We start from the raw sequence: 22463 nt of genomic DNA, 5'->3' as shown, positions 1-22463 counted from the left end.
TCTAAAAATAGCTGATTAAAATATTTTTTTTAAGAACAATTTATTTAAAATGAACAAATAAATGATAATCTGTAGTTATAATGTATTAATGTATCTTTTACAAAATTAGCAACCAATATTTTATTTACTATTTGATTAAAATAATACAAATTTCAAAGATGTGTTGTCCCCCAAAAACATGAAAAATTAAGATTAATAAAAAAAGACCTTGAATGACCATTTCGGAGTTAATTCCGTAGAAAAAAAACTAAACAAATTATGTTTCAAAAAGACAAAATAAATGGTTAAATTCAACCAAAAGCCCATTGTCTTCCAGTCAATTTGACAGTTTTTTCAAGTAAATATTTTTTTCCCGATCCAATTAACTATTATGTGACATTAAAATGCCATATTCAACAAAAACATTGAATTAAACAAAATTATTTTTTTAAGGCAATAATAATCTTTAAAATGCCAAAAGTTGTCATCCATAATGTAAAATATAAAGCCCTTTGGGAATTAACCTAAAGGCATTCAAACAACTTGAGAAGAACCCATAATTGGAAGATAAACATGAAGAATACAACAATTGGTGAAACCTAATCACAAATGATTGATAATTTTATTGGATAATTATTGGACACATACTACGACCAATTATATAGTAACAGAGGCTGAAGTAGATGTATTGAACGGCTAGCATTCTCTTGTTATTGTTCACTACTATGAGATTGATCAAATTAAATATAATAGGTGTCTTTGGGTCTGGCCCATTATTCATACGGGGAAGGTTAATGGCTTAAATGCGAGTTAAACAACGTTTTTTGAACATTAATTCATATTATATGTATCATAGATTACAATATTTCTGCAGCTGTCAAGCATAAATCATTATTCTTAATTTTAATAATGGTATATATGGATTATGTATGGTATGTCACCCCTGGTTTGATAATGGTATGGTCTAGTGAAGTTCCCTCCATTGAGAGGATGATATGGTAAGATTTCTGCCTGATGGCATTCAGATAAAGCAAGTCAAAATTCTTCCAATGGAGTGGAGTATTATGCTATCAGTATTTCTGTTCTACTAGTAAAATCAACTTGGAATAGCCCATTGCACTTGTTTCACACCACAACTTACAAATTGCTTTGCCAGTCATCATATCAGTCAGGTTTGGTCATCATATCTGTCGGAATTAGTAAATCTTTGCGATAAAACTAGCTTTTATTTTGGGCTAATGCCAGCAATAGAAGAAAAGCGACATTGAACTGATGAATTTAAAGTGTTTATAGTAGATTAGGGTCGGATTTTCAACGAAATTCGCATCAATAGTATATTCATCCCTGGAGTGTGTATTTCATACTATGGTTGCATCTTCACTTTTCAAAGGATATGGTTTATCATTAGCTGGTAGTGTTAATTAGTCATTGGTTTATTCGTTTTGCACATGCCCAGATAACTTAAGGTAGATATACCTCTTGCTGACTTCATGAACAAATCACTTAGAAGATATACTACTACTCAGCCTGGAACATGTTCTACCACTCTAGTCAGATGAATAATTATAACTTGAGAAGCGAAAGGAAGAATTCTACGATTTATGTTACATTTGCGGCCAAGATCTTTCACGATTTATAGCATTATCACCTTTCCATTTGTTGTTTAGTCGGATCGTGTTACAGTTTGAATTAAAATCTGATTTATATCTTGAGAATATACAACCATGTTTTCAGCTATGAATGCAGATGCTATGCTAGGACAGCAGCATTGTCCAAAACATCATAAAACGCCATCGCCATTGCCGCGACGAGCGAACAGAAAAGTTAGAGGAAATTGCGAGATAAAAGAAAAGGAAATAAAAACTCCTAGTCCAGTGAATAATAAGCTAGATATGTATAAAGCATTTGAACATTGGGTAAGATCTATTGAATTATAAATACTATTTTAATTTGTTCACTTCAGTGAAGATGTTTCCATCTTAAGCAGTTTATATTTCTTGAAATGCCTTTTTTTAAATCTTATATATCTGTGATTCATACACGCAACGTTTGCACTGGCATTCTGTGTTCATCACACATGTCCTCATAATCTTATATTGCTTTGAAAGTGCTAATAAATAGGCCTAGCTTATGAAAATGTTATGGCCAAATCTACCTAGGCAACAGAAATTGTTCTTCCACTTTATTAGCCATTCAGTATCCTCTCCTCATTTTGGTCCAAGTTCAGAAAATGTAAAAGTGATTTCAAACAAGTTTCATGAAATTGCGATTTACTTCAAAGGTGTTTCCTACAGAAGTGATGCACCTTTCTGATAAATCAATCTAGAATTAAAATATATGTCAGCACTGTAATTGTGAAGGTGCAATCATAGACATTAAGATATCATTGAACGACATCTGGGGTTAACAGGGTTAATAACGTGTTAGAAATTAGCTATCACAAGCAATCAGTCTTGTGATGGTTGTCTATTGCAATCACTCAAACTTTACAAAGTGACACAACAAAAATGAATATGATAGGGGAGCACAAACTCGCCAATTACAGGACTATTTTATAATATATCGTGCTTATAAATTAAGCCTCATTTGAAGCTTATTGGAGTTGAAATAGTCGCGAGTTACAACCCTGGCATTAGGTCAGGGATTGGGATTGGAGGGCAACCATTACGCTACAGCCCCACTTTGGATATGGTAGTAAAGAATTACTGCAGCAAATGAAGTAGAATTTTAACTTTTTTTCTTATCAATTTGTTGTTTGCCCCAGCACCATATTTTTAAGGGTTTACAGAATGTGTTTAAAATGTCTTGCAAGGATCAATATCACACATATAGATTCGAACTCATGCTTCTTACATTTTAGTACTATCCTTTTCATATATACAGTACCATAGAAATGGTATTTCCAGGCAAAAACATGATAAAGACCTATTAATACTGAATAGTACTTTTTACTAATAGTAAAAATACCCGCATTATCTGGTGTAATAATGATGTATTATTGTATGCTGGTAATAAATTATCAATATTGAAAGAGAATAGATAATACTGTATTAATCATGTCTGAATCACACATTAGTACATGTAGACGAGTTTTGTTTGTGTTATTGTGAACTTTGGAAAGGTTGAGATGTTGACATGTGGGTAGGAATCGTATGTACTGTACATTTAGGAAAATGTACAATTTTCAACTATAACCAGCTCGAAAAATGAAGATCAATATACATACATTTTAAAATTCAGATTCTTTCAACATTCAAGAATCTGTATTCGTCCATAACATAATTTGACTTTATTACATATTTAATACATAAAAACACCACAAATTAAAGTGATCAAAAATGATAAAAAGTCTGCTCAAAATACAAGTAATTATTAACACTATATAGTTTGTTAAAGAAATATTTATTTTAATTTTGCATCGTTATTCCTTACCATAGGAACCTCAATATGCGTTAGCGTTTGTTCATCGTTATTCCTTACCATAGGAACCTCAATATGCGTTAGCGTTTGGCATCGTTATTCCTTACCACAGGAACCCTCAATATGCGTTAGCGTTTGGCATCGTTATTCCTTACCATAGGAACCCTCAATATGCGTTAGCGTTTGGCATCGTTATTCCTTACCATAGGAACCTCAATATGCGTTAGCGTTTGGCATCGTTATTCCTTACCATAGGAACCTCAATATGCGTTAGCGTTTGGCATCGTTATTCCTTACCATAGGAACCCTCAATATGCGTTAGCGTTTGGCATCGTTATTCCTTACCATAGGAACCTCAATATGCGTTAGCGTTTGGCATCGTTATTCCTTACCATAGGAACCTCAAAATGCGTTAGCGTTCTGGTTTTAAAAACACATTTGTCTAGGGTTTGCAAAGACGATGTTACTTTATTTCCAACTATTAAAAGTTAAAACTTGTAAAATCCGTTCAAATGTTCATTTTGCAACTAATGGAGGGAAGTGCATCTCATCTTTTATTTCAGTATCTATCCATTATTCTTCTTTCTATGAGCCATTAAGAAGTTGTATTGTTCTTAAACTGGATGTGTTGGAGTGAATAAAGATGATAAAATGCTCATATAAATGTTTTAATGATGACAGTGGATTCAATGTTAATGATAAACAAGAGTAGTGCAAAGTCTTGAGGCATAAGAGTGAAGTGGAATGTACTTTTATGTCCCACTTCTGGCATCTTCCTCCAGTAAAGATTTAAGCTTGGTTCCCACTAGGACACAACGTATGCCCCACATGCAAGTGAATTGACCGATTACAACTGACAGTATTTATCCCCGGTCCATGAGTGTTAATGCCTACTTTTGCTTATTTCAAAAGAGTTTAGTATCTTCCCATGTAGATTATATTTCTCTTGTTCTTTTCCAGGGTTGAGATATTTTTTCAGTTCCTTATGGAACTTGTTCCTTCCTGTCAGCATTAAGTTTCTCCTTTCCTTTTCTATAACAATGTCTTTTTTATCCAGGGATAGGTCCCAATTGTACTTTCTTTCTTTAATTTGTAAGTTGTTGTTTCCTTGTAAGAATTGGTCTTAGCTATGAGAGGTCTAAAAATATAGCATTCTAGCTTGACATCGCATGTTGCTATTTTTCCTGTGATTTTCTGGTCAATTCAGCCCCCTATACCCTCTATATTTCGAACATTGCATTGCAAAAGATAGGACATTAAAACTTCAGCACACATTTTACAATTTTAGACCATCAGCTCTCACAATTAAAAAAAAATCCTGTATCTGTCATTGTTAACCAACAGTGTAAAACAACAATAACAAGTTAAATATAAAAATAAAATTTAAACAAAATACAGAATAAACAGATAACAAAGTTTGTTATAAACATTCATTTAAATTAAGAAAGCATACACAGTTAAATCTCTAAAAATTTTCTAGGCAGAAGAGAGAATTGTGCAGAAATCCTTACAAAATTTAAACCTCGAAAAAAATTTTACAATTTACAATATAATATTAATATTCTTATTATTATAGTAGTAGCATTGACTCGCATGTAATTAAAGACAGAATATTATGAAATAAATCAATATTTTTTATTTAATATTTAGCGTATCTATGGAGAAAATAAATAAGATATCTATTTTAAGGTATCTTAATCAAAATTTTATTTTAGATTTAATTATTTGCCAGTAAACGATCATCTTTTATAATTCAGGATTTGAGAAATAGCTTAAATTAAAGTAAACAAATTTGTTCCAGCTTAGTGAAATTTACAGCTGAAATAAAATTATAAATTACTGTTTGAGATCTAGTATTTTTGACGGAATATTAATATTTATATAAGCACTTGATCCCCCATTTTAAAAATTCTGTATCTGCCCCTGTGGAACCTTTTTCAAGCTTTACAAATTCTAGTTTTAAGACAGAATTTTAGTTGTAATATTAAAGATGTATTGTCCTCCAAAAACATGAAAAATGAAGATTAATTACAAAAAAAAAAGTGGGTCAAAGTGGATAACAATTATATGATATTAAAATGGCATATTCAACAAAAAAATTAAACAAAATATTTTTTCAATACATCTTTAATATTTGATTTGATGTTTCTGGTGTTCTAGAAATTCCATTTATACTGTATGTGGTAGTCTAAACAGTTGTTCAAGATATCACATTAAATCTGTAACATTTTGATCTAGTTCATTACACTATTGCATGTCATATTAAGAATTTGCGTATTGCATAACAAGTTATCTGAGAAATTTAGGCAAATATGAGAATAATATTTCTAATTGTTTTTCTGAAGGACAGAATGGAAATGTTAAAATTTTTAAAATATTTATCAACAAAATCATCATTTAAATGTTATTTTCTATTATCATTATAAGATATAGAATCTAACAGTAACACATTACAATTTTTTTTATTCGCTGATAAAACTCTTTAATTTAATATTTATTAGTAATTAGCATGCTAGACAACTGTTAAGTATCAACCATGAAACGTCTCTTGAAATCTAATCACATAAGTTACTGCTAAATGATTTCAAAATTATGACAATTAATAATAAATTTATTTTGCATAAATTATAATCGTATATCAGCGATCAATCTTTGTTAAGAATAGCTTCATTTCATGAATGAATTGTTAGTTTGAGAAATATGATCTTTAGAATGGTATGACCCACCATCACAAAACCGATAATATTAATTAATTTGCGAACCTTGATCTTGTCATGGTGATGACAAGTGCATCAAATTAATTTCAAGAAAAAGGTGTTGCTCAGATTTTAATTTTTTAGATTTTTCCAGAACACTCAAAATAATTTCCCAAATGAAATAAAATTGATGGTACATTAGACTAAATTAAAGCGTAAATTCCAAGAGGACGTGACTCTATACTCTAACAACAATTTCATGGAACTCAATCATATATCCAGACAGCAGTCTTCTTCGAGAGACTAAAACACTATCTGTTGTAGCGTGATCAAAATAATATATTTATGATTATTCAAAAAATACTAATCGCACACGGTCATCCTAATAGCAGACTTTACATATATCACAGCCTACAACAACAAGGGCTCAGAACAAGCATGTCACCACCATTTTTTCGTGGTGCAGCCACGTCGCCAGCCTATACTTATACTCTGTGGTGTTTTTTTTTCAATGGATTTTAAGCGTTGAAAACAATGTTTCAAATTGTTTTCAATCATACAGTTATATAGTTGGTTCTTGAATGTATGTTGTAAATCCACTGATCAGATGTTGTACCATGGCATGCATAGATAACAAACTTTTTGTGTTTACCTTTTATATAAATATAAACAAAATGTGTATTTGAAACTTTTTGATACTGAGATTTTAAACTTGTTTCTGGGTTTATAAAATTTTTAGACTAGGCTTGTTTTATCTAGTTGTTTCCCCCCCCCCCCCCCCCATTAACTGTCATCACACTTTCTGGCTAGTGATATTCTGGCATGTTAAACCTATGTAGATTATGTCTTGTATGAAAACATTGACCTACCAATTGACTTTAATATCAGTTAAGTGTTCGCATTTGGAATTTGATCTTGGAACTCGACAACGTAGAAGGTAATTGGCCTGGCAATATTGGTATTTTCATATTTAATGTCTGCAATAGTATTCTGCGTATACAGTTCGTTAATGTCTATCTCGTAGGAATGTTGTGGCAACTCATATATAAGATATTTACAACTCATATTCCATACGATTTTATGATGGTGGTTCATCAACATTGGCCACAGATCAGTGTGATCACCCTGTATGTGTCCCCATTAGCAAGTTGTAATAACATTTCAACATAAATCTTATTAAAAGGTTTTTCATTAAATGATAATATTATTATATGTATCATAACATAATAGTCCTATGCCAACATATAAAAATGTCAGGATTTCATTATGTTATACAGACATCTGTGCCACCTATCAGTGATATCATCACATTTTCATCAATTTTGTAGCAACATCACCGCAACTTGAATGCGTATTGTGACTTAATGTGAAATACCAATTTAAATCAAATGGAGCACATCAATTACTTAGCAGTATTATTAGTATACTATTAATACCAGAAAATGGGGTCATGTTTACCATCATTTAATTCAGTATTCAGAGTACATGTTCCATATCTTTCAATTCATTAATTAAATACGATTAACTTTCAAAGATTCTCTGAAATTGGTTAACGAAGAAATTAACAAATTCATTCTGAAACATTCCTGAATTTTCAAATGCAGATCTAATAATTAATAATAATAAATTTGGACTTTTAAGTGCATAATGGAAACGCCTCTATGCACTTCACATAAAAATAAAAGTAATCCATGAAATAAAAGAGCAATTGAAAATGAGAGTGACAGGCCATAAAATGTAAGGATCTCAACTGAATTGTCTGTCTTAATCACATTTAAGAAAAATATTATTCCTTTCTGCCCTAGATTTGTTATTATTCACTAAACAGCAACCAACAGATTTTCGTCTATTTCGTAATTATATTGAAATTGTCTCGCCATTATAAATCAGTTTATATAACTATATTTGGATTTTTTAAATTATACTTCTTTAGTAATAACTGATCAATATAATTGTTATATTCTTGTTCTTTATATTATTGCTTTTAATTGTATTAATAATAATAAACTGACCATTATACAGTAAAATTACAATTAATAGCATAAATTATACTATTTGGTTGTCAAATATTGAGTGGATCCTGGCATGTTATTGCAGTTTTATGAGCATGTATTAATTTTGTGAGATATGATATTTCACATAAACACTATTATTTCCAATTATTATTAGGCTATGGTAATGTGACAAATGTGCATGTTAATAGATAACTATGTAACATTCATATTATATTGGCCATACTGTCTCTCTTTAATATTATATCCTGTTAACTTTGTAAAGTATAGTTTAAAACCAGATTTTTCCAGGGGCCTGAGGTTGCATTGTGATGCATAAATAGTCTGTGGGGCCACAAAGCGACACATAAAATAGACACTTCCTATACACATGCAAAATTTATGTTTCATTCATTTTTTGTAACAATAATGTTTATACCTTAATATTAACAAGATTGTAGTTAAATTGTACAACTGAATTTCTAGAATTATAAGCATAAAAATAAAAAATTTAAATATAAATTGAACACTTATTGCATTGTAATAGATAAATTGTCGGTGACGCCACAAAGCGAGACTAATATTTGAGGTTTCATACATTTTTTTTAACAATAATGTTTATACCTTAATATTAACAAGATTGTAGTTAAACTGTACAACTGAATTTCTAGAATTACAGGCATACAAAAAAAAATCTAGATAAAAATTGAACACTATGCGGTTATTGTCACTTTAGTGGCGTCACTAACAAAATACCTAGCAACACAATTCATGGTTCACATCAGAGTTTTGATAATCTAATAGTCTGATCATTTTGTTTGAAACAATTATATAACGTGCGTGTGTGCGAATATTGACAACCATCTGTGACACTTATATTACATCTGGCTATGTTAGTTAACAGATGGTTAACACTATACTATATATACTATATTGACAGCATGTGTTGTGTAAAGACTACCAATACAACTTAAAATGTTTAATTCAATATCAGCGGGAGCTTAGATAGCCAACTGACCTTTTATTAACTTATTCATTATTTTTGAAATGCAATAGATAAAAGTTAGGTCGTGTTCGTACGGTGGTTAAAATAAGCGCTTAATTTCACCCATGCCTCGGGTTATAAATTGAGCGTTGTTCGTACTTGAAATATTTAACCGCTTATGCTTAATCGACGAATCACAAACCGGAAATTACGTTTTAAGGTCAGTTGTCTTTACAACCTACGACCCCATTTTCGCACGCTAGTTTCGTGTTGTATATTTTTTACTCGCGATCTTTCTTTACAATAACAATTACTTGCTACCTTTTACACTGCTTATCCTTGCGACAAACCTTATGCCTCTTAACGCCGATAATCCTGCCGAAATATGCCTTCTCCTGACGACCATTATTTTACTCATTGACGAAGAATTTGAGCCCAATGTTACACGACGGAAACACCACCGACCAGCGGCTCCCCGACCAGCTAGGCCTACTAAGCGGTCTACACCAACAAGGACAGCACCAGCTGACGATCGCTCTCGAAGCGTGTATGGAAGAGCTTCGTAGGAGAAATGACGGGCCTAGGCAGCGAACGTTTGTCAAAATTTGACACATTGCCTCTATCGGAGATTTATTATCCTCGAAGGCCGAGTATAATTGGATTATCGCTGAAATAACCTGCAAATTTGGTGAACATTTTACCTCGAATTTTTTGTAGCCTGAGGCAAAAGTTAATTGGATCACGCGAACGGAAATCGGGAATAAGCTGGTATTTTCAACCCCTACGAACAGGCCCTTAGACCATCTTGTATTGTTATCCCCTTTGGCTATCAAGCCCCCAGCTATATTTAAATATATCTCCAGTCTTTAATATTAATACAGAGGTTAGATTTTCTATGGAGGTATAAAATCTATTTTTATACCTCCATGGATTTTCTAAGGTTCTTTTCAAACTGAAGTTTAATGCTATCGCAAATAATCATAAACAATTAGATGCTTCAGATATTGTGAAACTGTCAAAACACTGAGCCAGTATTAAGGCTTGTGATCATTGTGTAGGGTGGTAAGTTTATACACTCTGTGTTGGTTATGTTTTGTCATTGCTATTGAGCCAGTACAGAGCATGTGCAGATTATCTGTTGCACTCTAGTCGTTTAATATTGTAGGTCCATACTATTCTTTGTATGCTTACAAATACAGTAGGTACTTCTCACTTCCAAGATGTTTGTCTACATGACTGTAAAACTGATGTTTTCAAACTAAAAGTAGAACCTTTTTTAGCAGTACAAATGTAGTAATAATTGATCACATATAAAAGATATTGTCCGCCAAAACAGAACATTTCTTTTTACATTCTCATACTGTACATTGATAAATGCTGCTGGCTGTTTCTATTACGTGGTAACATGCCTCCTACACGAATTATACCTGTTGTAACATTATCTTTTCCGATCTTGGTTGTTTACTCATTGTTAATTACTTCATGAAAACAATATACAAACATTGAAATATATACTAAACACACTGTATGTGATTGGATTATTTTAAATTAGCAACACTGTAATGTTAGCCTTTAATCTGCCTGTATTATTTGCCTATTAAGAAATTTCTAAGAACTGGTTTTCAACAGTCTAAACATGCTACGTAATTCGTCGTTAATCGTTTTAGATGAATTCGGCTATACATGACGTATAAGCATAACCTATATTTAGGCCTACCATGGCGTATAAGCGTAAACTGCATTTGGGCCTACCATGACATATAAGCCTCTGTGTTTAAGCCTACCATGGCATATAAGTATAAACTTGCGTTTAGGCCTACCATAGCTGCATTTAGGCCTAGCATGATTTATAACCATTTAGGCCTATGTCATATAAGTTTAACCTGGGTTAAGGTACCCTGGTGTAATAAGCCTACCCAGAAATATAAGGCAAGCCTTTCATCGAAGTATGACTCCATCTCCTCCCTCTATACATTTATTTTCATGCAAAATAATCTACGCGCGTACAGTTGGATCTCAGTCTATCAAACATAATATCATGTTCAAGGGCGCATATACAATTCTGCTTAAAAAATAAATTCCAGCGGTGATAATGAACTAAGAAGCAAATAATTATGTCCTATATTACAGAAGATAACTATAGAACATTCTTACTAGATTCGATTAACTACATTGCTCATTAATTTCAATCAATACAGAATTCCTGTTGATCGCATTGCAACTAGAACTATTAACCGATTCTTCATATGAATTATCAATCAATAGTTATTGAAGCATGGCTCCATTAGCCATTCAAGCTAATCATGGCCGGAGCTAGTGGTGTGGTTGCGAGAGAGGAAACAAGCTCCAAGCAACTCCTAGTCAGGTGGCTGTCAAAGGCTCACATAGTGTTATGATTTAAATCTCTTCTCTAAAAACAATATGAAGTTATTCAAGTCAAAAGATGGAATTCGAATGTGCTCTTTTCAAACTATGAGATCTTCGCAAAAGTGCTAGTAAATAGGCCTATATCTCATGAAAATTAAAATAATAGTAGCCACACAGTAGCTTCCTGATCCCCTTTCCTCCTCTGTCCATTAGTGCCACCTTTTAGAGGAAAAAGAGCCTTCCCTTATTATGGCTACTGACTTGTCCACAACTTTTAAAAACCTACGTTTACAAATCTGTTTATCATTTAGGCAAGAAGTTTGCACTAAATCAGATAGTTAGTTCTTTATTCTTATTTCGTAAAAACAATTCACTTCAATTCATAATCTATCAAAACATATTTGATAAAATTAAAACAATAGTACCATTTTAGTATGCTCCTTCCTGCTTTGCTCCTCTTGTTCATAGTGACCCTTTTTTGGGATGAAAAAGACCCCAATGTAAAAATCCTGACTACCAACTCCTGCAGCATTTAATTGATTAGAATGCCTACAAATTTGTCATTTATGTGAGAAGTTTGCACTCAATCAAAAATGTTATTTAAACAGTGCTTCAATACATTGAAAATTATTATTGCCAACATGCGGTCAATGTACCTTTACGAATACTTTTCAGAACTGAACTACTTTCTAGCATTTCATATGGCCTCCTTCTATTACCATCATCAAACAAACTTTGAAATCCATCTGGTTGTCTCCTTGCCTTTGTATCGATTTGTCAAAATATAGTGGCTGGTTTCTGTAAGCCGGTTTTCCATGTGACGTGGAAAAATGAGCATTATATTTCAGGATTTTCCATTTAGCGCGAATATATAATCGCTAATGAAAAACAGGCTTTAGATATTTAACAGTAAACATCGTTGTGTATAGTGCAACTAATATTTTGATGTTTTCGATGTGAAAGATCATCTTATGATATGTCATTCCCTAATGACAGTAGTGTATACTTTCTCAATTTCAAAAACACATTCATTTTCATATTTCCTTTTTAAAATTATATAAGGGATCATATCAAAGTTGTTCTACTTCAGACCTGTCAAATTTTAAAAAAGCAGACACCTTTTGACAGGTTTCTGACGATTCAATCTTCTTGATTCCAAAAATTCGCTTTAAGTTTTAACTCGTTATTTCATCAGATGACCATCAACAAGATTTTTAATGAGCATAATTATTCAATTACCTGTGTAAAGCACCTGTCCTCGGACATTTGACCACCCTCTACTCATCTGCTTACCTCCAGGCTTCATTTTCCTTGTTGCTCAATGGGATACGTCAGATGTTTTGATTTATTTTCGATAGATAGCATATCATATAGCATTAGAGATGTTTTTATTATTTATTATAATATTAATAGATAAGCAATAACAGTTAATTTTATCTATTAATTATATTTTATTTAAAAAATATTGTTTCAAAATTTCATACGGACAAACAGAACTTGTGGTATAAACTGGTCTAATTTTATGACATGTGATGTATGAAATGTACGCAAGCAGGCATTGGAATTGGTGAAATACTGCAAGATTTCAGGTGTGTGGCGTGAGTTTCTCGCCAGATGCGCGAGACTTAAGTTAATCAGTGAGATGTAAATATTATCCTTTATCACTGTTCCTTGTCGGTTGAAATTAGAATCCCTATGTATTCTTTCTTTCCAAATTAAATTATCATCAAACAGTTGTTAGTAAATGATGTCGTATGGCTAAGTAGGAGAGTGATTACTTATTTACAGTTGTTGTGTATGCTGTTTATGGTATGTATATATGGTTGGCATTTGATGTAGCGCATGTCACTGAAAATCTTCTGTAACTGTAGTTAAATAGGGTCACAGAAGTAGAACATTTTAACTAATTGCAATAGTACAATGTCAGGTTGAAATGTTGAAACAATTGCTGGCTATTGTGGATGAAGCCTAAAAAATCATATACACAGTTTCATTTTGTGTTTCTAACGCCTAAAAGGTTTGGCCAATATAAATAATATATTACATTCATTAACATTCAAAAGGAATTAAAAAAAAAAAACATTATACAACTCTGACACTATCAGTTATTGTAGGGGAAATATGTATCCTACAGTGCATTTACTTTAATTCGGAAAAATTTGATAAGACTAGAGTACCCATATCTGCATATACCTGATGTAATGGAACCACATTAGAGTTGCAATCAAGTTAAATAATTATTTATTTTTTTCCTTTTTTCTTTTTCTAACATTTATATAAAGGAGGTCTATGTTCCTCATCAATATAAGTTTCTATCAATAGTAATTATCGAGTAAATATTTTAATTTATAATAAACAATATTAATCAATAAATATATCTTTTAGGTATTGCCTTCCATTGTCTCTTTACTTTATCCACACTTGTTGTCTTTCCTAATTTTATTAAATTCATTTTTCTTTTCACCAATCACATAATGAAGTCTTAATTCTTTAGTTTAATTATTTCGTAAAAACCAAACTAAAAACACATTTCATAATAATTACGGTACAAACTCAAACCTTCTCAAACTTTTTTTGTTCCAAATTAGTGATTTCTCTTGAAAAATATCATTGGTGCTTATTAAGTTATCTAAGTTCAAGCATTTTATAAGTGTGTGTGCTTAACCCTACATCTATTCAACTTCATTTTATTTATTAGAATGTGAAGGCTATTTTGTTTCATTGATCGGTGATTGAGTTTAATAAGCGTGAGGAAGTTTTAGTTTTAGTATATTGATTTAACGCCTTATAAGTATCTATAAATAGGGTGAATTGTTTGACCTTATGAAGAGAAATTAACAGCCAACACTTATGTAATGAGAGATATTCTTATGTAATGACTAATGGGTATAATTATAAAGTCATTTACATCATTAATCTACATAGAAATAACATGTGTAAATTTCTGTACCCTGAAGAATATATTCACATAGTTTAATCTTCTGTCTATTAAAAAAAAATGTCTATGGGCCTGTTTCTGCTGCAACTGCTCAAAATACGGTATAAAAATACGGTATAAAATACGGTATTTTTTATACCGTATTTTTTATTACCCCGTTTCTGCTAACAATACTTCTTGGGTGGTCATGTTAAATTTCATCTTTTTTACCCAAATTGCCATTCATTTATTTGATCGATAATTAAAAGTCGCAATAAAGGAAGTTTTACGTCTCACTTTCAACAGCCTAGCCCTTGTGATAGAGATGTTGTGAGAGTACAGAAAACATCGTAATAGGGACAATTAATTCGTTCCCTCCCCGAGTTATTGTATTTTGCAATGTTGTACTGCTTTCGCAGGCTCTTCAGCTTTGAGTTTACTTGCTTTGGAGACAAGTCTATTCCATACTCCTGCTTTATTTTTTTAGAAATGTCTTTATAAATGTGGTTGTCCCTTATTACCTTTTAGTTGGCCAGACATTTTAGCTTCCCCACACACATTTATTTAGTAAAACTGTGACGTCTTCGCTCTACATTTTCTCCGAATATATCTATACACGTGTGTAAAGCAGCTGACAGAGACAGAAAATAAAAACACAAATGTTGACCTTTTGTCATGTAAAAAAAAAAAATACGGTTTTTTTTATTGGCAGCAGAAACGGGTACAAAAAATACGGTATAAATTTGTAAATACCGTATTTTATCCACAAATTTTGTGGGGAAAATACGGTATACAAAATACGGTATATTTTTTATGAGCGCAGTTTCTGCTGCCAAAAATATACCGTATATATACGGTATTCAAAAAATACCGTATAATATACGGTATTTAGTTGGCAGCAGAAACAGGGCCTATCTCTGCCCAAACTAGACTACAATGTTTTGTTATTGATTATATCTTTATCAAGGAAAATATGGTAAGTTAATACACTAAATAAAACGTATGATGTAAAATATAAATAGAAAATGTCAATTTTTGCATACATTTTGTATAAAATTCAAAGGCTTTAGTTTGCTTAAAAATTGTGATGTGAATTTCTGCACTTTGCCCTAAAGAACTTTCTTTTTGTCTTCTTTGTCTTTGAAATCAATGCAATTATTTTTAATTGATGCAAAAGGATGTACTGTTTAAAATTTCTATAAAAAAAATACATATTTGTCCAGTTTTATCTTTGTATTGCTGTACTGTAGTATATCATTATGTCTTCGTTTTTTGCCTATGCTATAACCCAAATTCTTTACAACCCACCTTATCTGCAATAACCCATTTTTATATGCTATAAACCCACTTACTAATTATCTGTCACATTCTGTCTGCTACAGGGTTTATTCAGACTCGGTTTTTCGAGGGAAATGCTCTCTTCCTTCAATGAATCAAACTTCCACATTATATGAGTCAAGAGTACTGTTAGTCGTCGCTTTACCCTTTACCCAAACACACGTGTTATAAAATGGCTACTCTTGGCGATGTGAAAAAAGAAGCTATAAACAATTTTTCTCATTGTATCTTACAGTTATATGATAAAATAAATACAAAGTCAACAGATCAACCACCGAGTCGAAAGAATATCCCGTCCGATGTGACTTTGAGAACACGAGAGGTAAGTGAGAATGAGTTGTTTTTTTTTATGGACGTATATATTAGGATTAAAAGGGTGTTCACTTTAAAGATGTTTATATGGCAGCAACACCTTTTATCTTTCACGATTATTGTCCATCCCATTCATGAACTTGCTTACATAGGCTTTAATTCCATTGGAAAGTATTTCGTAAAATTTTCTTCAATTCTCCAAAAAGGTCTTTATTCTATCGCTTTTTTGCATAAGGCTCTCTGTCTACACTATCAAACTAGTTGGGGGAAAAAAGTGTGTGTCTAAATATGGTAGTAATATGCTTAAATATGGTAGTGATATGACATCATCATGTCCATATATGGGCACATAAAGTTTGATAGTGTAGACAGAGCTTTAGGGAATGTTCTCTTGAGTTTAGATTACATTTTTATCTATCATAATTATTGTCTATTTCTTTCAAAAAGCATGCTGATGTTTGTTTAAATTTAAACTATTCAATACAATTTTATTCTCTCTATTGTTTTTACATGAAGGAATGTCTCCCTCTCAGATTTTAAACCTGAATTTATTCATGAACAAATACATAAACAACATTTAACAGTTGCTTTGAGTAAAAAAGGCTTAATCTAACAATATATGAATTAAAAATAAAGAGGCATCTCACCCACACCCTACCTCCCCCCACCCCACCCCCTACCTCCCCCCACCCACTTTCCCATTAAACAAACACGAATTAAATGTTATGTTTTAATGTTGTGGTAGACCAAACCTATTCATGGGGATATATAATCCTTTCATTCATTCTATTGTATTTGGTACACAGTAAAGTAATTAAATCTAGCTTACTAGAATTTTAAGCACAATTATTAATTGTAAATGAAGCACAAGACTTAATTATTTTGTATCCAGTCCAAAATTGATTGAAACCTTTTCTTTTAAGATTTCAGTCTGCAAATACTTTTTTTTAAATGACTTGACATTCATAAATAAAAGTTCAGCAGCAACATCCTTTCCTAAATTCTAGAAAATATTCTAGAGGGCGCTATCATATTTCTCTGCATTGTCAGAGGATAGAAATTTTGTTGAAATATATGTTATGATTTTCAATGTCTGTGTGCATTTATTTGGTATTTGTGATGTTCTTATACCTTGCTTTGATAATTAGAATGCAGCAATTAACTTTGTATGTGACACAGAATATAATTCTTCCTCATAAAATAAAACAAGAATTATAGCCGCTTAAAGTCAATGTTAGTAATTTAAGAAGATTTATTTCCCTTGTTACAAAGTTTTAATGTAGCAAATTGCTGATATACCCACATTTAAGAAGGCTTTTTAGGTTTATAAGTTAATCTTGTTTTTTATTTGCTATTAGCTGGCCGATTTGCTACAGAGGCTTCCGCAGAGCAACACAGAAGCGCATGAACTTCAAAGAATACTCTCTCATCCACATTTTAGGGTAAGTGATTATCTTGTAGTACATTTTTAGCTTAAATTTTTGTGTATTAATTTGTGTAACAGGTGCTTCAATATTTTTACTCAATCGCATGTAGTCACATGACTCGCTGTGAAAACATACAATCTGACGCAAACCTGAACTGGAGTGCTGGAGCGGAGCAGACGTAAAAGACCCTTTATACCGCATGTGTGACTAAATTCAAAGTTGAAAGAGAGAAATAAATATCACTTTTGTCAACATTTAAACATGCTATACTTTTTTTTGCACACCTGTAAGTTGCCTTTAGTTGCGTTTTGTTGCCGATGTCGACCAATTGAGTTTAGTTGACCTATGCCTGCTGTTACAGTAGGTTACAAGAATAATCACCAATTTAAGTTTTTTACGAAAAAGGTCCTCTGTGAGTTTAAAGTACTGACACTGACAGTAGGGCCTACTGACAGTACTAGGTGATTTTTCATTGCTAACTATTGCCATATATCCTCCGGTATAATCCCACTTCGAGTCTAATCCCACATCCTACGTTATGTCTATATGTCTATTATTTCACAAACAGGCATATCCCAGTATTGACATTTGGTCTGGCCTCTCTCTAGCCAGTTCAGATAATTTTTTATGAACCAGACTCTCCCCGGGTATAGTCCCACCCCCAAAGTCGGCCCAATTTTGTGTTCAAGGGGCAGGGGACTGAAGTGGGATTATACCAAAGGATATACTGTATAAAATTTATAAGCCTATGCAACTACTCTTTCAAGTTCTTGACATACGTTTACTAACCCCATGGATTGTTGCTAATGATTTTTAAATGCAATGTTCTGATCACATTGTTGTGTTATATGTCGCCCTCTATTTATCTTCTACAGGCTACACTGTAAATCATGCAGTCTTACTATACTGTAAATCAAACATACTTGAATTACCAATAGTTTTAGTGTTTTACTGATTGTGTCGATAGTTAAATTATGGATGAAAATAATGTGGTTTGTATCCAACAAGATTAAACAAAATTAGTTTAATTCAAATCTTGTTTAGTAATTAATAATAGATGCAAGTTGAAACATAATGAATAATGTCTCGTATTCTTTTTTTAGAATCATTAATTTATCAATTGTCTTGCAGTAGCCATGGATAGAAATATACACATTAAAAGTTTTGAATATATAATTCCATTTAAAAGATCGATTTATTAGTTTTAAAAAAATGAATTCAGACCTTGATTTATAAATATAAGAGGAGAGCTCCTAATGGCTCTCCTAAATATGTTGAGGAGAGCCATTATTTTGATTAAGTATTCGAGGCACAGGCCCACCATGGTTGGGCCTGTGGCGAGCCGAATTTTGATAAATGACACCTCTAGATGGCCGGAAATGGTACTCTCGCACGTAAAATTCATCGTAGGTCATTGTTCTCTGAACGTAGTCTACGATGTATTGTTATGATAATTATCTATGCGTCGATCGTAGGGTGGTTCGTAGGGTTAGTAAACACCATTGTCATCGCCTTTTGAAGCATGGACAATGCAAACAAACAATGTATTGTTTGCTAATTAAAATCCTATCAAAAGATAGTAGCCACCCTAGCTAGGCCTACGCATCGGTTATCCTAATTTGGACGGAAATCCGCCAACGAGACGACATCGGGTCAGTGGACCTCTCAGCTCACGCAGAGTCTGAGAGAGAGAGTCGAGGCTATCTATCTAGTCTAGTTTCGGCGGCCTACACTATAAATTATTTAATCCTACCTTGGGTTAGCGAATTATAAAAACAACGACACCTAGGCTAGGACACCAACAAAATATATGCAAAATAAATATATATTCCATATTAATTACTATAAGATTTAAAATAAAGGCGACATGTGTATAAGAAAAGGCCCGACCAGAATTTGGAGGGGAAAACATGTGAGCAGTTATTATAAAGATCAGAGAGAGTATTATGTTTCATGTCATGTGACACAAAATCCAGGTACACGATCTTAATTACTGTTTATCGTCGGCAGCCACCCTCACATACTGAGTTAAAAAAAAAAAACATGTGAGATGTTGCGGTAAAGCAGAGAGTATCGCGTTTCATGCCATGTGACCAAAAAAACTAGGTCTGTATTATTACGGTCTTCTGACGGCAGTCTTTTTGAGCTACCGATTGAACGTTCTGATACTATATTTAGAATGAATTGTTTACGATATTTTTCTCGCAACATCAAAGATCGTAGGCGCGAATAGCCTATCGGGGGTAGCCATAACAAAGATCGTTTGCGCGACTATTATATAGACTGTGTGTTGTATTCGGGGTTAATATTCTTATCATTATATATATTTTTATGACGCACTGTAACAGGTTGGGGAGCGCTATTTTAGGCGCTCCTTTGGTCGTTTTCAGGAGCGCCAAGGAGCGCCAAGGAGCGTCAGCGCCATGGCGCTCTTTTTAAATCAAGGTCTGAATAGCTACAGGGCTAAGAATAATCTTGAGTTGGGCGAAAAAAAAACCATTAAAATTATTAATATTATCAATACTCTTCATTGTCTTGTATTTTGTGCAATTTATTTATTCTTGTCATGGGCCAGGTGTGTCTGAAGTGGGCCAGTGTTAGTGCTGTTTTCAAGTCATCTGTATCGTTTTTGTCGAGTTATTTTCTTGTTTATCTTCCTCTAGTTTTTGCGGGTGTCTTTATATTAGATGACCATATCAGTTTAGTCTTTTTTTTTTATCTTTGGACTCTAGTTTTCCCATCCTATAATTATGTCTTATTTTCTATAACATTAAGTAATATTAAAATCCTTGTATACAAGTTTGTACTCAAAAGTTATCTTATAAAGTTTAGTAGGTATTAGGTGTTTTAGATTGATTTATAGTATTGAAATTAATTTTTAAATGAAGTTTAAAATTATAAGAGTTCTCCGAAGAAGGTGATAAATGATTAGAATGTTGACTGAACTATGTTATGGTTCACTATGAAAAAGTGCAAGTCATATCTTGTACAATAAATTATGATTCTCAATATATCAATTCATATGTTGCACTTTAACATACATTTGTATGTAAGTGTTCCATACAAATTATATTTACTATACATAGAATATTGATTTATTAAATTTAATAGTATTAATACATTTATGGATATTCTAAACTGTATATTAATTGTCGACATGAACCAAATCAAACGTTACTAGATTTGATTTAATGCTACCGTTTTTGTATCTTGAATTTATTTATTGTTCATACAATATTGATCGTTTAAAATCAAGTTTGAAATGTTGCAATAAATGTAATGATATTTTATCTATATCGTATACAAGTCATCTTAAATCACAGTTGAGACTGGCTGGTCTATCACATGTAGCTACTAAATATAAATTATAAACGAGCATATTTGGACTATTCCATTTTAAACATTGTCTTTAATGTATGTAAAGTTCACCTAGTTTTAGATTGAAGATCTGTTCATTTAATATTATGTTATGGTAAGTAAATTTAATGTGGTTAAAGTTGATTCATCAGCACATTGTTACCTAGGCAACCGATGACATCTTGATGAGTGCTGGCAGATGTAAAGGTCATCGCTAGATCTTGACCTTTTACCTTTTCTCCAAGGTGAGCAGTGCTTTTCATTTACAGTCAATTATGTGAGAGAATTTGTTGAGCGGTGTTTCATAGTTATCGACAAACTTGTAGTCTGCAATTGGCAGTATCCAATCTTCTAGGCCGGATCTTATCTGCTTTTAGGCCAAGAAAGACTAACAACTTACAGGTAATTACATACCTTTTGCCACCTATTGGCCACGACTATACCGAAAAATTCAGTCTGGTAAGGTTTTTACCTTTAGGCAATCCAAGTCTGCTACTTTAGTTTCTGTATAAATTTGTTGGATTTTTAATTCCAAGCAATTTTTTTTAAGTTAGCATATTTCTCAGAAAGTTATGTGAAATTGCCTAATTGTTGTTATGCTATAAGAATAGTTGAACAAATAGCAAATCGGTATAATTAAAACCCTTTTTGTTAGAAAATAGCAATGTGACACATTACTACTAGTACTAGTAGTTTCAGGTATAGAAATTTGTATAATATTACCCTAGCAAATCAGAAATAAGAACAATTTGATTGAGGAATAATCGTCTACAATGACTAATAATAAGTTTAATGGGTAATGTAAAATGGTTAAATTATGCGCGTTTACCACCGTACTAATTGCATTTATTTGCTCGTTAAAAAAATGAATTTATTGTTAAAAAAAAAGTAAGAAACTTTAGAATATAACCAACAAACTTTATTTCTTCGTTTTTTACCCAAAACCTTTTTTTTTTTTTTGGAAATTATGGATAAGGGGAACTAGAAAAATATTATACAAGGTATTCATATTTAATAATATTCCCTAGATATTTATACCAGCAACCAATTATGATATACAAAAAGGATTTAACAATTTTTTTTAATGTGGTGTAATATAAAAATTCAAAATTAAATGGCTGAAACATAAAATATTTTAACTTAAAATAAATATATAATATTCTTTTGGTTCTATAATAAGTCGTAACACTGTTGATATTTAAAAAATGGTATGACCCCAACAATATCGTCCGAGTTAAAAACCACCGTGACTGACATTTGTAGCGTCTACACATTTAAATAAAACATTGAAGTGAATTGAGACTGACACTTATTTGAGTGTTTTATATTTTGTGATGATTGAAATGGAATATTATATTTTCTGTGGTGTTTATCCAACTGTGACAATCGGTCATAAATATGGAATAAAACAAGTAATTTAATTAAATTTATTGTTCATTCCTGACTGCATACATAGAATCTTTTAATTAATTATAAGATTGTACCCATAATTTAGAGTACTCATTCCTTAAACAATATCAAATTAAATATTTTTTATTTATTTCATCAAAAACACGCGCAAAAATGTAAGACAATTAAAAGATGAAATGGAAACATACAAACTCAGGATGAGCCTTGAAAATAATGTGGTCTTAAAAATTACACAAAAAAAAAAGTTAAATTATAAATATAAAG

The 22463-nt window shown here is 32.0% G+C and overlaps 1 protein-coding gene across 2 annotated transcripts in view; it reads left to right on the top strand.

The window, feature by feature from the left end:
- The window catches only part of LOC140048663 (peripheral plasma membrane protein CASK-like), a 102818-nt gene that overhangs the window by 56740 nt on the left and 23615 nt on the right, over positions 1-22463 (top strand). For both annotated transcript variants that reach the window (XM_072093434.1, XM_072093433.1), the window contains exons 13-14: positions 15929-16015; positions 17364-17447. In XM_072093434.1, the coding sequence (XP_071949535.1) occupies positions 15929-16015; positions 17364-17447 (171 nt within the window). The remainder of the gene's footprint in view (positions 1-15928; positions 16016-17363; positions 17448-22463) is intronic.

Source organism: Antedon mediterranea, chromosome 5 (assembly GCF_964355755.1).
Source record: "Antedon mediterranea chromosome 5, ecAntMedi1.1, whole genome shotgun sequence".
Classification (NCBI taxonomy): domain Eukaryota; kingdom Metazoa; phylum Echinodermata; class Crinoidea; order Comatulida; family Antedonidae; genus Antedon; species Antedon mediterranea.
Note: the sequence above shows the minus strand (reverse complement) of the source record. Positions and strands in the feature narration are given on the sequence as shown.